The 16704-nt window shown below is 40.2% G+C and overlaps 1 protein-coding gene across 2 annotated transcripts in view; it reads left to right on the top strand.

Moving 5' to 3' along the window:
• Positions 1-13076, top strand: part of LOC111863063 (proteasome activator complex subunit 4) — a 38569-nt gene extending 25493 nt beyond the window's left edge. For both annotated transcript variants that reach the window (XM_023849027.2, XM_023849028.2), the window contains 11 exons: positions 1068-1182; positions 1354-1496; positions 4257-4345; positions 4434-4565; positions 5141-5307; positions 5390-5491; positions 7061-7266; positions 7730-7840; positions 8221-8340; positions 11167-11382; positions 11460-13076. In XM_023849027.2, coding sequence (XP_023704795.1) covers positions 1068-1182; positions 1354-1496; positions 4257-4345; positions 4434-4565; positions 5141-5307; positions 5390-5491; positions 7061-7266; positions 7730-7840; positions 8221-8340; positions 11167-11382; positions 11460-11594 — 1536 coding nt within the window. In that variant the 3' untranslated portion in view covers positions 11595-13076. The remainder of the gene's footprint in view (positions 1-1067; positions 1183-1353; positions 1497-4256; positions 4346-4433; positions 4566-5140; positions 5308-5389; positions 5492-7060; positions 7267-7729; positions 7841-8220; positions 8341-11166; positions 11383-11459) is intronic.
• The last annotated feature ends 3628 nt before the right edge of the window (positions 13077-16704 follow it).

The raw sequence follows: 16704 nt of genomic DNA, 5'->3' as shown, positions 1-16704 counted from the left end.
AGGCACTGGTCTTGATATTTGTTGTGTTGTGACGGTTGTAATAAAGAGGTTGTCAATTGGAGTTGCCAAGAAAGCGATCAGGGACTGGACTAATAGAAATCACAAAAAACACTGAGAATCCACAACTGGACTCAAACAGGCAAAAGGATTTATATCAGGACCCTCTGCCAAAAGAACAAGGGACCTGTTAAAATTAAACAGAGATGAACTCAGATGGGTGGTAGGATTACTTACTGGACACTGCCACCTAAAAGAGCACATTTTCAAACTGGGTCTGACAGACGACCCAACTTATGAAAGGTGCTTGCAAAAAGATGAATCAGCCACACACATCTTACGTGATTGTGAGGCTATAGCTTACCTAAGATATCGCCACCTGGGTCAGTTCTTCATGGAACCAAGTGACTTTTATGACGCCCACATAAATAAAGTCCTACATTTCATTTGAAGTGTAGGATTACTAAAGGGTTAATCCAAAGGGGAAGCACAATAGATCATTGAAGGTCACTGTGCAAGGGCCAGTTTTTATGGCTCTCCCCTCATACTAATACTCATATGTACAACAGGACTGGGTGAAATAGTTAGCAGCTATATGTGTAAGCTACTGCAAATTGAACAGGCATTTGTTTGTAAGACTTACATTGGGCATGAAATGTGTGTTGCATTTTCCTCTACAACAATTTTTCTAAACATTTTTCTGAGAATACATGTAAGGTCTCTGTGCAAACTGCCTGTTGTTGTTAGTAGTAGTGGTGGCAGTGGCGGCGGTGGCGGCAGTGCTGCTGCCACTGCCACTGCATGTTGACAAACTGAGAGACATACTGCACATAATGGGAGAATTTTACCAACTGTTTGTTCTTGAACACACCAAAAATTAACAAGTGTAGGTGTGAGTAATGTGTGCGTAGGCGTGCACATGTGTGTTTTCTTCTAGTATAGCCTGCTGCTACCAAATGTGTAGCACCTGTAATTTTACAGTTCAGTTCTTATAGTGTTAAAATTTGAAGTCCTGTGTCTAACCTATGTCACTTGTTGGCCACATTTTTCCAATTTGGCTGTGTTTGTAGGGTCTTTTTCGGAATCATGGAGATACATACCTTAACCATTTCCTGCCACATTTGGAGCGCCTGGTGACAGACAAACATGAGAGCAGCCAGCGCTGTGCTGCTGAGATCATTGCTGGTGAGTTTTGCTTCATTCATGATTTTAATAATGTTCATGCAGCATGTCATATAAACAGATATTGGATCACCAGTGGATGGTGTTAAACCTTGAGGAACTGTACTATGTGACTGCCCCATACCATGGAACAGGTAACTTCAGACTGGTACATTTCAATTTCTTTGTTCACAGGAATTATCCGGGGGTCCAAGCACTGGCCATTCCACAAAGTATCTGCCCTGTGGAAGGCGCTGGCACCCATCATCCGCCTTGCATTGCTCAACATGACAGTGGAGACCATTGCAGACTGGGGCATATGCTTTGCCACTTCATCAGTAAGTAGTGAAGTGTTTGCCACATTACCATTATAAATCATTACAGAAACAAGCTGCACATATTAAGATTCTCTGCAGGTTTGCTATGCTGAAAAAGAAAGTGAGGTTTGGTTAGAAAAGTCTGTCATTATCTGATGCAGGCACTACCCAACCTGAGCGGTAACAATCTGTACTTCCGTTTGGAAGTACCTGGTTCAAATTCAGGGTAACATGACTTTTGTGTTTTCCAACAAGCCCATCCACTATTCAAAATTATACCATTTGTGATTATCATCCCATGTTCATTGCTGTGCATTTGGAAACAGGACTGGAAAGCTGCTGTCTGTACCAGAGCACAGAATTTTCAGTGTATGAACACACCATAAAGCTCTCAATAATGTTACTGTGGTTGGTTCCATCGCCACAATTCTCGTTAAAACTTTCTCTGCCATGCCTCATCTGTGATTTTACTTAGGCAGCCAATTTTTCCAAGGAAACTTTATTTTGAACTCTGCATTGAAAATGATAATGGTAGAATGCTAGTGAAATACATCTGTAGTCAGGCGTTAACAAGCTGCAGTTACAGTCTGAATTTGAGTGAGAGAAATACATATCTGCACCCAGTGGCAACAGTCTGTTGCTTAATGGGCTTGGCAGTCAAACTGTCATTACTGTTTTGAATTGCTTCATTTTTGGTCCGTTACACTATCAATCACAAAGTCAATAGAAAGTCCGTCGAGTGTAACAATGTTTTTAGGTCACTTCTTTATCACATTTGCCTTACATGTTTCGGTTTAATAAACCATCATCAGAGGCACATATTACAAACACATGAAAACACTGGCGTTGTTTAAATGTACACAGTATATATGCTGCGTGGACGCTGCTACAATTGTCGATGTGTAAAAGCACAACACTTGCTAGGAATGTGGAATGCACGTTCAACTCTCGCATTCCATCCGAAATTGCCCTCAAATTAAACCGTCAATGTTAAAATATTTAAAAGTTTAAAACATTTGAAGTAAAATGTTAGGCTCCTCCTTGTTAATTCATCCCGATGATGGGAGATGTCAACTTGAGGTTGTATAGGCTTATGGTCAGATGTTTCCTATGCGTTGTGTGTTGTGTACTCCTATGCGTTGTGTGTTGTGTTGAGTACACAACACACAACGCATAGGAAACATCTGACCATAAGCCTATACAACCTCAAGTTGACATCTCCCATCATCGGGATGAATTAACAAGGAGGAGCCTAACATTTTACTTCAAATGTTTTAAACTTTTAAATATTTTAACATTGACGGTTTAATTTGAGGGCAATTTCGGATGGAATGCGAGAGTTGAACGTGCATTCCACATTCCTAGCAAGTGTTGTGCTTTTACACATCGACAATTGTAGCAGCGTCCACGCAGCATATATACTGTGTACATTTAAACAACGCCAGTGTTTTCATGTGTTTGTAATATGTGCCTCTGATGATGGTTTATTAAACCGAAACATGTAAGGCAAATGTGATAAAGAAGTGACCTAAAAACATTGTTACACTCGACGGACTTTCTATTGACTTTGTCATTACTGTCCTTGATATGTTTCCTATTCAGTAGTTGTAGTGGGAGTTCCACCTCACAAATTTGTGCATCCATCTCTTTACTATTACCAATTATATGAGATCAAAAAGTATTAATTTGAGGTGGCCTCCAGTGGCTGTTGTTTATTTTTTAGTTGAAACATGCAGATGGAGGGACAGGCTTCACTTCCTTTTGTGCACTCCCCCCCCACATAAACTTTAACCAATTTTTGTCAGAGTTGTAATATGAAACATAAGTACAATAGTCAGCTATCTCACATGTGATTTTTGTCAAGAAGTGTCAGCATGTAGCATGTTGCATCAGGAAGTATTAGCACCTTGCCCATCGCTGTCAGTAACAGTGTTATGATGACAGAAGGGCTTACAGAACAGTCATAACATGTAAAAGGAAGTGGAGTTCAGGAAATGCTTCCTGTTATCCAGGTACTGCCTGCCTTTGCATCTTTCCCTGCTAGAATTCAGAAACAAGATACCTGGACATATGAGAGACATCTCTGCAGGGAAATCTTTTAGGAAGTACAAAGACTAAGATAAAGCTTGCAGAATAACATTAGAATGGATGTGAATTTGTTGTATTGCGTAGTAAGCCAAGCCCTTCTGTGCTGGGCATTATTTACATGAAGTTAAGAGAGAGACTTGTGTTCATGAAATGTCATATTTCAAGTCTCTCATTAAAGTAACAATTCCAAATCTCTTCTGTGTGTATCTCAGTAGAGGTGTAGAGAACATTTTGCTAGAAAGTTTTCAGTCCTTTGTAATAAATATTGAAAGTTCTGTTAACATTTGATCTGATGGGCCATTTGTGAGCAAGCTGGTGGTATGGTCACGCCATAGCTCAAACGGTTAGTTGCTGGCTTCCCACTGCGGTGGCCCGGGTCCAATCTTGGGCCTGGTCAAGTGGGATTTGTGGTGGACAAAGTGACACTGGGGGTGTTTTCTCCGAGTACTTCGGTTTCCCCTGCCAATCTTAATTCCACCAAACTCTCCATCATCATAATCACCCAGGGCGGGCTACAATAGGCCAATCAGTGGCTCCCATGCCGAGTGGACCCAGTTGGACTCCACCACCACTAAGTGAATAAAAAAATAAATAAGCTGATGGTATGCTTATTTATCATGGACAGTTAAGTTCATTATTGTTGTTGAGATGCTGTAATAATTTGGCAATTGACCAATTGTGTTGTGTGTGCAGGAGAACAGGGACCCTAATCGACATCACTGGTTGCTGGAGCTGCTGATGGAAGATCCTCTGCGTGACGAGGCATCCTTCATTGAGTGTGGGTAGGTATTGGTCCAAATATACCATTCTTTTGGGCTTTTGCATGCTGTGTCCCTTCTGTTGCACACCAGTTACTCTGTCTTGTTGCAGGCGACTGTACACATTGCAAGGTGCTCTGAACCAGCAGGAGTGGCGTGTCTCAGAGTTATTCCACCGGTTGCTCAGTTATTTGAAACCATTCCTGACACATCCATTTCAGAATGTTCGCGAAAGGCTGGGAAGGTCTGTATTCTACCTATAATAATTGGCATACAGCAAGTCATTTCATTCTTGTGATCTCATGGAGGCTGTGGCAACAGAGTCTGGGCAAGGACACGAATAAAGCTAATTCCAGAAATGAGGCCTTGAAGGGCAGTCATTCAGTCATTTCTAGTACCAAAGTTTAGGGTGTTTCTTTATGTTTTGTTTTTGGTACATTCTCAATGAGAAGTTGTCAAAAATGTGACCATAGCTTCTCCATTTCTGTGCCCTGCCTGTCCACATGTATCAGCTCAAGAACCACTATACAAGTTTTCATGAAATTTGATATTCTGAAGTTTTGTTGCAATTTATGAATGCAGTTCAGTTTCAGTTAAAATCTGGCAAGAATAATGCACACTTTATATGTATTTATTCTTGAACATCAGTCATTTCAGTAGAGAAAGTGTGTGTCTGTCTGTCGGCTGTACCTACCATTGATGCTTTTGTTTGCTGTTAAATATCAGCATTTTGCAGATTATTTTTTAAGGTGTTGTTACAATGAGGCAAGGAATGTGAGGGGTAAATCTCATGGAATAATTCTATGTTGCTCATTACAGTGTTCTAACAAACATCTTTGAGCCAGACATCCTACTGCTGGGCGGGAGTCGCACCACCTCCCCCCACATTACCACCTTTGTGTCGGAGATAATTCCCCAGCTTGCTGTGCTGTACCAGATAGGACCCAAAGCTCTGGACAGTTCCAGCAATCACATCGAACTGAGAAGTATGTAGTTTGTTCACTGAAATATTTTCTTTCCGAGTTGTTGCTACAACTTTAATACATTGACTGATTGTGTTGTGTGCAGAGAAGTTGAGTGGGGAGAGTGCTGATCCAGTGATGAACATGCTGGAGAACATGCAGGTGAACGGTGAGGAACGTGATGTGGCGATTCGACTGCTGAAGACAGGTAGGTGGGTTGGAAGCAGCATATATGTAACATTCGATGACTGTGATCACCTTCACATTTCTGTGTCTCTATTATATATGGAAACATTGCAGGAAATCACAGCAGTTCAAAATTACATACTGTGAACAGTATTTTTGATTGTGGAAATATGAAACAGCCACACAGCAGAATGAGGCTGTATTGTGAGTATTTTTTGCCAGACAAAGATTGGTGTACTGAAAGACAGCTGTTTTGACTGAGCAGGTTGGTCTGGTGGCAGTGCTCTAGACTTGTATTTGGGAAGTGCTTGGTTGTTTTTCTTGGCATCTTGCCTGTACATAGTACAAACTATCTAGTCCATTATGTTTGAACACGGCTGCATGGTACCTGTGGAGTGCCTTGGGAGAGACTTTACAGTCACCATCACAATGCGTAATATTTTCAAAACTCTGGGGTTTCTCAGGAGCAGCAACTTCCTTAAATATGAACCTGCATGGCACTCTGTTTGTTGTGTCACTGCTTAATTGGCAGTTTAAAAGCATGCTGTAATCTCATTCCCTCACATATAGCTGTTGGACCTAGCATTATCTGACATGAATGCTTGGGGGAAAGGCTTTGGAGTAGCTCCCAGATACGTACACCTTTTACACTAAAGCTACTTTTTATTTGCTAAATCTGCTAAAATAATATAACAGCTTCTACAAATGCAGTCATTGCTCAACACATAATCAGAAAACCTTAATTGCTGTTAGTGAGATTACTGACAGGATGCTGTTTTGTCAGTTACGCCTGCAGATTTTTCTAATACTTTAATAAATATTCCGTTACTCATGCATGACTTTGTTTCATCTCAGCTGTGCTTACCTGTGGACAAACGTAAGTTAAATACAAGTAATCTTTCCTCTGATGCCACTGGAGTTCAGCTTCAGCAACTTGTGAATACATGGCTGGACATTCCTGACTTATGACTTAGCTGGTAGTAGTAAGAGATGCAAGTGAGCAGTTTGCATCTGGCTTATCCGTAGCATCACCACATCAGTAATAATTACTGAGTAGGCCAGGCGCTGTTGTAAGATAATTGGCTTTTTCATCTCCAGAACTGATCTTGCTGGTGTAACCTCTATATTTAATTTACTGTACTTGTTATATTTAAATATGTGTGTTCATACTGCCCTGAAATTCTACTGGTCCTTTGTTCTCTTTTGCGTTTATATATATATATAAGTCCCGATGAGGTCATCGGATTTTTTCAATTGACCTAATCCTTCCAGCCGCACTATGGCCCTGGGGTTGACTCAGCCTCTAACAGAAATGAGTACCAGGAATTAATTAAATAATTTTCCTGGGGAGTAGAGCACGGCCGGTGCATAAGGCTGACAACCTTACCGCCATACTTGAGCCGATTGTCTAGATAATGTGGGACCCTCAACGTCTCAACCCAGTGGGCTTTCGTGGCCTGTTACAGAGATTGCTTTACTTTTTATATATATATATTTTCCCCAGAATTAGGATCAGATCCAACCAAAGCCATAATGGACCTATCTGTATAAACTGTTGGCCATCTCCTCTCAGAGAGTTATGTGTTTGCAGTGTGCAGGTGGGTGACTGGCAGCATCTCACGTGCGCAGTATGCAACAGTTGCTGAGTATTATGAGTTCTTCCCTCTGGTATGCCTCATGTCAAACTATGATGCAGATGAGGAACTGAGCAGGTCCTGTGTATCTATGTTGGCAATGATGGGCCAGGCACTCATGCTGCCCCAGCATGTCCCAGTGGTTCTCCAGTCTGTCAGCAAAGTAAGTGATAGCTCAAGCTCTGTCATGGCTCAAGCATCACGTCGTGATGGCCCAGGCTTGATCTGAGATCAACTCATATTGGATTTTTATAGGAAAAAGTGGACCTGTGGCTTGTTTTCCACCCCGAGTATATTTGATCCCTCCCCACCAATCTCTTCCCACCACCAGCTGCTCCACTCAAAATGGACTGATACAGTAGACTCAGTCTCACCCTACCCCACAGATTACACAAGCAAAGGGACAGTTTGTACTAACCTGTGCTGACATGTCAGTAACTATGATGGTAACGACGGACCAGGCCACACCACCCCAGCATATTTGCTGGTTGCTGTCATTGAGGTAAATGATGAGAACTGGTGTTAATCTCCAGTGACATATGTTAGTAGCATTGCTCCATTTCATCCCAGTTGTCAGCAAAGTAAACAACAGTTTGTACTGACCTTTGCTATGTTGATTGCTGCAGGTGTCTGAGAGCATATCATGGTGGGCCAGGTCATCCTGTCTGGAGTTCCTGCAGGTGGTTGTGTTCCATAACATGGCCACCATCCTCAGCAAACAAGTCTGGATTCGTGAGGTGAGAGTTATGCTAAAGATAAAGCATGCGGTAAATTGAAATATGTTATAAGACACCCTGTGCAAGGGAAGATAAATGGTGTGAAATGTTGGCTGACACTGTGATGTAATAGTATTTTTCCTTTGTATTTGTGGTTGCTAGGTTTTTAACTCAGATATTGGCTATTCTGACTGAGGTTATTGGTGGTGTTGCTTAGTCCCTCCAGTTAAATTCTAGGATAGTTTTGTAAAACAAGCCATTAACATTTTGTTCCAAATTTTCCAGTGAGTCCAGTCATTCTGCCATTACATTCTCTAACCTATGCAGTTGACAGAGCATCATTAAACAAACCAGGACATGATGTGTTGGCAATGACTTGGAACATAAGAGGATTGTTTCAGGTGCTGGACATTGTGCTGCAGCTCCTGGAAGATGATTGGCTAGAGGTGCGTGAGAAAGCATCACAGGTGCTGGGTGGCTTGCTGCACTGCAACTTCATCGAATCAACGGATGACCTCATTGTGAGTTGCCATCTGTGCTCTTTTAAGTGTGTATCATTATCCTTACATTTGTGAGCTCTGTTGGATATGGAAGTATATTTCTGTTTTGTGCCCAGAATATCTTCATACATATTCCAATGGTGTACAGGCAGTACAGCTTGGTATGGTGGACAGCACTGTGCAGTACCTCTGGTATGAACCGTGGCTATGTTACCAGCTCTCCAGAATTTTTGTGGGTTTTCTCAGTCCCTCATTCTACTCCTTTTAATCTTTTACCCATTAAAGTATTAAAGTATTCATGATAGCTTCCCATCTTAGTTCCTTTGATTCCAGCCAGTGCCCTGGCTGCGTACTCATCATAATATGTAGTTATTGGTATCCCTGGATTCCAGTCATGGGTTTGAGAATGGATTAACATGGCTGAGGTTTCCCTCACTTGCTCAAAGCAGATGCTAGGATAGGTCTTCAGAGTAGGACACGATTGCTTCCTTAACAGTTCATCATGATGTCATTTGGTGCTTTGCAGTTAACAAGGTATTGTGGCAATACAGTGTTTTTAATTACTGTGGTGTTCATCTGCTAGTACACTGCACTTCTACATTGTCATTCCCCCGTATAGGAATCAGTAGGTAATGTTCTTGTTGTGAACATAAAGTAATCCTGCTTAACCCTTCAGTGCCATAGACTGTCACATGTTGCCGAAGTCCATATCTGGCACACACAGTGCAGTGCTAATTTTCTTTTTTTAATTGATAGTGGGGTGGGACTAAGTCCCTTGTACTACAGCCACTTCTGGCTTATTGTACCAGCCCCAGATGATAGGTGAGGGTGATTGTGGAGCGATTGGTGGAATGAAGATTGGCAGGGGAAACTGAAGTATTCAGAGAAAACCTACCCCAGTGCCACTTTGTCAACCACAAATCCCACTTAACCAGACCCGTGATCGAACCCGGGCTGCCACGGTGGGAAGCCAGCAACTAACCATTTGAGTTATGGCACGGCCTAGTGCAGTACTAAGTTTCAGCTTGTATTTTGAACTGTTGTTTTTCATGTAAGATAATTCTTTTGATATGAAATTAAAGAGGAAATATCATTTCATATGTTTGTTGTCCCACTTGCACTTCCTGCAGCGGTTGTGATACAGTTGAATTCTTTTTAAAAGTTTTCTATTTCAACATTTGGTGTACTTATTACCATAGAAATCTATCTCTGCCCCTAGGGGAATTCTGATGAACTAAATATGTTAGGTCGGTACTGTGTGCTGTCCTGCATGCTGATTGAATGAAAAGTCGGTTCTCTTGAGGCATATTCTGACCAGTGATGCTTCTAGATTGGAATTTTTAACCACAAGAAGATACCTGGAGAATCTACGACTTTGAGACGTGACGTTCACTATAAGAAGTGTTATGACTGCTACCATAGCAAATGTTAAACAGTTCACTATATGAATGAAACTACTGTAATTCCCCTTTCTTATATAAATAGGCATCATGCAGCATGGGCCAGCCGCAAGGAATGAAGTGGACAGCTGTGTTGTGTCATGACCAGTGGAGAATATATTTACTTGAAACCGAATCAGAACAAAGTTTTATGAGATTGAGAATTTGATATTGAAAATGGATGTTCTTCTCTCGATTCTGTGCTAAATGACAGAATCGAGAATAGCACTAACGCCCAGTGGGAGAATATGCAGAACTAAGGGACAAAAAAAAATGTCTGAATGTGATAATATGTAGGAATAACACAAGGAAAAGAACAGATCATTTGTCAGTCAGAATTCAGTTAATTGAGGGACTCTGTGAAATGTGCTAATGTTGTAGAACACAAAGTGCTGGGTTGACAATCATCAAACAGTGCCCCGTCTAAGAGAAAGAAATTTTATAAGCAAGATTTTAGTACTGGTGTGACGCATGTGACGTGGGACTCTGTGTGGAATGTTTTCATGACTAATGCACCCAGCTGAATTTCTAAGATAATATGATACTGTTATTCCTAATTTTTATAGGCTTTTTGTGCCAAAAAAATAATTTTAAAGCAGCATGGATCAATACCCCAATTCTATATACATTTCTGAACGTAGTGTGAAAATTAGAAAAACAAACCTCCAGTTTTTCCCATTTTATTACACTTTAAGTGAAATGTTGCATTTACCATTTTAAATGTTTAAATATCCTCTGTCCCAAGGAGTGAGTAGGAATTAAATGTCCTCCATCACTGAAGGTTCAGCACAACTTTTAGGGGACATGGAGGTCATGTGGTCAGCATGTCACCTTAGAATGAAAGGAGTCTTTCATATTGTCAGGGTTTTAGTGACTATGGATGGGTTTTGGATTGTTGACTGGATTTATTTGACTCTTTGATATGGCATGTGGCTACACTTTACAGTTTTCACTATTACACTAGTGTCCAGAGTCACAGCCTCAGTGATGTTACTTGGTAGTGGCTTCCAACGGTTGATGTTACCCTTCCTCTGGGTTCCTGAACTGTCCCCAGCCTCAGCTACCAGCGTCTAACAGCAACAGCTCACAACAACTGAACAGCAGTTCTCTGACTTCTAACTTGCCCTGCATATAACATCTTAGCATGGACCACGTAGAAAACACCATTCCTTATTGCAGTGCAGTTGTTACTTAACTATGGCATAATGTATTCCGTTGTTTCATGTGCTGCCATTGGCACCGACTGTTGAAAACACCATTCCTCTGTTGTTTATGGGCTTCTGCCTAGTAACAGTCAGCTGTTGTGACTCCACAGTCTTTGCTTTGAGTGAATATGCCACAATATCCATTGGTTAGGAACCATTTGTGTTCTGGACGTGTCCGGCATGAAGCTAGATCCTGTTTGCAGGAGAAGTTTAAGCTGAAGTCAAAAACAAAGGTGAAGAAGCAGCAGGTGCATGGCCATGCGATGGATGCAGTTGACCTGCAGTCACTTAGGCTGCGCCACTCTGGAATCCTTGGACTCTGTGCCTTCATCAACGCATACCCATATGATGTGCCTGAGTTTGTGCCAGATGTGTTCCTTCACCTGGGGGACCACCTCAATGACCCACAACCTATACCAGTAAGTATGATTAGTTTCATTGCCATCTTGGTTCGCAGCAGGCTTTATTTCACTGAGTACGTGTCTCTTTTCTGTAGTCCACGATCAGGAAGACTCTTGGCGACTTCAAGCGAACACATCATGACAACTGGGAGCAACACAGCTTGAAGTTCACGGAGCAGCAGTTGGGAGTCCTACGAGATCTCACGATCCCACCCACATACTATGCCTAAAAGGACTGTTGTGCTTAAGTGTGTAATTCTGGTTTTGATAGGTCATCTCGTGTATTTATTGCTGTAAGGTTGTGGGGCTCCTGACCAAATGTAAATTTTATGAATTTGCTACTGGTGAAGCAGTAGGTGCTTGTGTTGAGGAGTGTTAATAACTTGATAAATTACATATTTATTGGTGATAGGAAATGCTACAGTTGTTCATCTGGTAATGCTAGTGGCAATTATAGCACAGGCATTCTTTGTGACAGGTCTGAATGTGACTAAAAATATCTTTGAGAACTTTACACCTGCTACATGTCACATTTCTGCCTATGTTAGAGTGTACCCTTTGATATTTAAATAGCAGATGCTTACATCATATTCTGATCTTGCATTAAACTCACCCCATAATGGATAGTTTTGCTACAGCCTTCCTATATCAGCCTCTGATGCTGTGACATGGGGAAAATGTTATCTTGCACAGCTTTTAAACTCCACTGGACATATTTGGCTTGAAGCTGTTGGAGACAGTTACAACCAAAGTCTGCTTGATCCTGGTATCATTGTATAAAATGGTTTCCTTGTAAAGTTAATGACATATATTCTGCATTTGCCTGTTACTTAAATGTTTAGTGGCATGATTAACTGGAAAAGTGTCAGCCCCTGTCAGGAAACTGTATAAGCCTGTGTGACTGTGAGGCTGTGGCTTAAGATTTTGCTACTGGGGCCATTACTTCATGGGGCTGGGTGACCACCAAGACACCCCTGTAAGTAAGATACTGCACTTCATTTGAGGTGTAGGATTGTTGAGGGGTTGAAATAGAGGGGGATGAACAGTAGATCATTGAAGGTCATGGATCAAGGGCTGGTTTAGGCCTACCCATTATGCAGTCAGTCATTCAAGCTGTAGAAGTATGAATTTGCACCATGTAAATTTGTCAGGATATTTCAACAAGACAGGTCATGTATGGCTGGATAGCCAATCAGAACCAGATGACATGCATCCTGCCCCGTCTGACTGTTGGTGTTACTTTGTCACATTGTAGTAGGCCTGTGCAAGTGATGAGAATAATTATCATTCTCAGTTTTCAGTTACAGCAAAGCATTAATTTTTTCTGTATTGATTCCATGTAGCTGTGGGTCTTTGCTCCCATAACAAAACAAAATATTCTTTATGAATTTTTAATAATATGGATGAACTTGCATTGTACAGATTGCTTGTCTGTAATATGGTGTTGGCTTTTGTGCACTTTAAATTTCTGTCTGCAACACAAGTTAAATCTATTTCAGCATTTTTATTACTGCGGAAAATTCAAAACTGAATTTGCTTTCTACAAAAGGAAGTAAAAGTGGGAATTTTTCTAAAATAATTTGATGTTATATTTGATACTTGAACGTAATAACAAAGTAATTTCTAAATATTTATTTTATATGATCTTGTAATATATAGAAATGACTGTGATAAATGAATTCTGTATTAAAATATGGTGGTTATGAAATTAATTTTGTCTCAATATTCTTGCACACTCCTGCAACATGGTCATAGTTTGTAAGACACAAGAACTGCCAGTTGACAATTTGTTGCTGTATTTGAAGAGGGCAAGGTTATTTATATTTATACTTTATATGAAGTTGCTGGACAGTTACATGACATCAAGACAGTAGTTATTATAGATTATAAATATTTGGAATCAATTTGAAATTGTTTATTGTATGTTTTTCTCCCTGTCTAATGCCATTTTTCTCAGTCCTATTTTACTCTTGGGGGTACACGGTAGACTAGTTGGTTGAGGCACTATTTTACAAGCCAGAAGGTTATGGATTTGAGTCCTGATGAGGTAGATTTTTCAATTTACCTAAGCCTTCCAGCTGCACTATGGCCCTGTGGTCAACTCAGCCTCTTAACAGAAATGAGTACCATGAATCTTCCTGGGGGGTAAAGGGCGGCCGGTGCATAAGGCTGACAACCTTACTGCCATCCATGAGCCAGTTGTCTACAAGATGTGGGAGCCTCAACTTCTCACATCCCTATGGACCTCCACAGCCTGTTACAGGGATACCTTTACCTATTCTACACATAGGACCTCAAGCATAAGCACATATTGCATCTTTAGCCATCCCTTCTCTCTCATTTGACATCATAGTCAGTGAATCAGTATGCTGTTCCCAGATGGTTCCCTCTGTGCCATCATAGGCCATCAACCTTGGAATACCTTTAGTTACATGTGTGACATAAATGATGATGGAATGCTGTACTATATAGCCAAGTTGATGTTTGCTCATGTTTCGGAGGAATACAGGTGCTAAGCAACAAGCTTGCTATTTGCGTGTTTGACCTGTCTTTTACCCTGTGGATGGAGTCATTACATTCCTCCAAAACATCGGAATTGCTACCAGACTGGGCATCGCGTCCCAGAAGACATTAGTCATATCTTGACCTGCCATCCAGATTTATGATCCCATTAAATCCACATGCCCATTAGGCACACTCTGAATTTTCAGATTCAAAACTCGAATTTTGGACCTTGAGCAGCTTCTTCAGAAAGCCCAAGACTTGAATGGGCCCTTCCAAAGTCTCCTATAATCTGAGCTGTCATATCTGAATTTGAGAATGTACTAGAAATGTCAAGACTTTGCTAGAATATTAATTTGTTTAATATAAAGTTTGTTAATGCTTTGGTAGCTCGAATAGTAAGTCTTGATGATCAGGTTATAATGCTGTGGTGCCTCAAATCATCACTTACTGAATATTAATTTACTTACTTGTAAAGCTTTTAATAGTAAAAATGTTTTGTCTTATGTTATTTACAACCGTGTTTGATTTCATAATAAAAACAATAGAATTATGACAGAGGTTAAAATGTTTACAAATGGGTCTGGGACTTGCACTCCATGAATATAACCCCATATGCCTCATGATATAACAAACTCGACATATGAACCGTTTTTATGAATGTAATATATGGAAGACAACATCCATGTAGTAGTCACCAATGTGGAAACAAAATCTAGCAACATTTGTAGTGATTTGTACTTCTTGCTTAGAATTCTCTTTTCATAGTTACACCTTGCTTACTAGACGACACGAAAGAACTGCTTTTGTTGTAAAGATATCATTATTTATCTGGCTTCATGGCTAGTCAAGGTTTAGTGGTATGTGCTCAAGGACTTTGCCAACTTGGATGCGTGGCATTTGTTTAGGTCTGCATTTGAATGCATGTTGTCATGGTAGTGAGGGAAGATGGCATCACAAGAGGTTTTGATGGGAGAAGACAGATGAATTAGTAAGTGATTAATCTTGCTGGGGTGTAAAGGGTGGCCAGTGCGTAAGGCTGATAACATGACCACCATCTGTGAGCTTATCGTCTAGAAAATGTGGGAGCCTTGACATCTCACAACCCTATGGGCCTCAATGGCCTGTTACAGGGACAGATTTTTTTTATCTTGATTACAAATACCAAATTTTTTCATGAAATCTGAAGTAACATAAATTGGCACTGGTTCTTGATATGGTGTTGATTCTACAACTTCACCCCAACCAAGTAACCTAGAATCAACTTTCAAATTGACAGTAACTTATTTTGGTCATGTGGGGGTTCAGAGGGGAGAGTAAACATTAAATATGTTATTCACAAACAAAGACCTTCATGAAGAAAGTCGTCTTCTGGGATCTAGCGCTTTAATTTATGTGGGCAGTTTCTGAAGTGCAACTTCTTGTGCGTGTATAGAATATTGATGTGCTTAAAGATTGCCAATGCAAATTAAGTGATAAACTGCAACAACAGTACTGGAATTGAGTTATTCAGTAATCTTCCTACTGCAATCAGATGTTTGAATTGTGATATAAAAATGCTTAAGCCAGTTAAAAGAGTTTCTCCCATTACACTCCTACTTCATGTTTACGTTAATTAAATATTCTCACTTATAATGATGATGATGATGATGGCTCTTTGATGTAATTATTTTGATATCCTTCTGTATTATAAGAGATATCTGTAAATATATAAACAGCTGTTACAACTCTCTACTGATAGTTATATTTGAAACTGGTACTGTATTTGTATTATGACAAGTTCTACATCTAAAGCTTGGAGCTGTGAAGTGTCTGTGGAATGTAAATAGTCTGTAGTATCACTGTAGGCACAATGCAAGAAAGGTTAGTAATAAGTGAAGTTGGATTGATTACCTAATGTTAAATAACACATGAAAATCACAGTAAGAAAAGCAGGGTGTTAATGTAGACCAGCTTCTGACAGAGAGGGCATGGAATTACCTTTGTTGATAAAATGGATTCCTATGATGTAAATTAAATTCAAATCCTTGCTTTATTTATATTGATAGAAATTGTTGCCATCTCAGTTTTACTCACACGGTAGCACTGTAGACTGATATCTAGAAGGTGCTCAGTTCGAAACTTAGCCAGGATTCCATCTAACCTTAGTGAGGTTTTCATAGTTTTTGCCAGTTCTTCCAGGCCTTGATTAGGCCATGTCTACTTCCTTACAAATCTTTTCCAACTCAGCAGTTAATCTTCAGCATAACACCATACTGGTAGCATCATAAAGTAGCCCGCAAAAGACATTCAGGTGTTGTCAGGGACCAACATAATCTGTTGTTCCTAAGGTAGCCACGATACACTGAGCCAGAAGTTATTTTACATCGCATTATTGCAAATTCAGCTCGCCATGATCTCATTACAGGTGGCAACTCTTCTTCCATTACTGTTAGCCAGAATTCAGTTGAATTAGTAGCAGAGTGCTTGAACATGGAGAGACTACAATGGAAATAAATTCAGTTTTAAAAATAACTGTATGTGCTACATGCCCTGCATGTTTCCATCCTTCTTGATTTTATCATAAGAATATCTGGTGAACAGCACAAGTTTTGAAGCTCCTCATTATGCACTTTTCTCCAGGGTATTCCTTCTTCCCTTTTAGGTCAATATTCTTCACAGAACAATGTTACTTCACATTCCTTTGGTCTTTATTAAAGTAAAAGATAGAATTTGATACACAAAACAACGGGCAAAGTATGATGGGTTTTGTATTTTAATCTATGTTTTTAGATAACAGACAGGAAGACAAAATTTTGAACTTAAGGTGACAAAAAGTTGTATGCCATGAAGATGTAT

The sequence above is a fragment of the Cryptotermes secundus genome, unplaced genomic scaffold (genome assembly GCF_002891405.2).
Source record: "Cryptotermes secundus unplaced genomic scaffold, Csec_1.0 scaffold1777, whole genome shotgun sequence".
NCBI classification, from domain to species: domain Eukaryota; kingdom Metazoa; phylum Arthropoda; class Insecta; order Blattodea; family Kalotermitidae; genus Cryptotermes; species Cryptotermes secundus.
The sequence above is the reverse complement of the archived record's forward strand: the minus strand, read 5'-3'. Positions and strand labels throughout refer to the sequence as shown.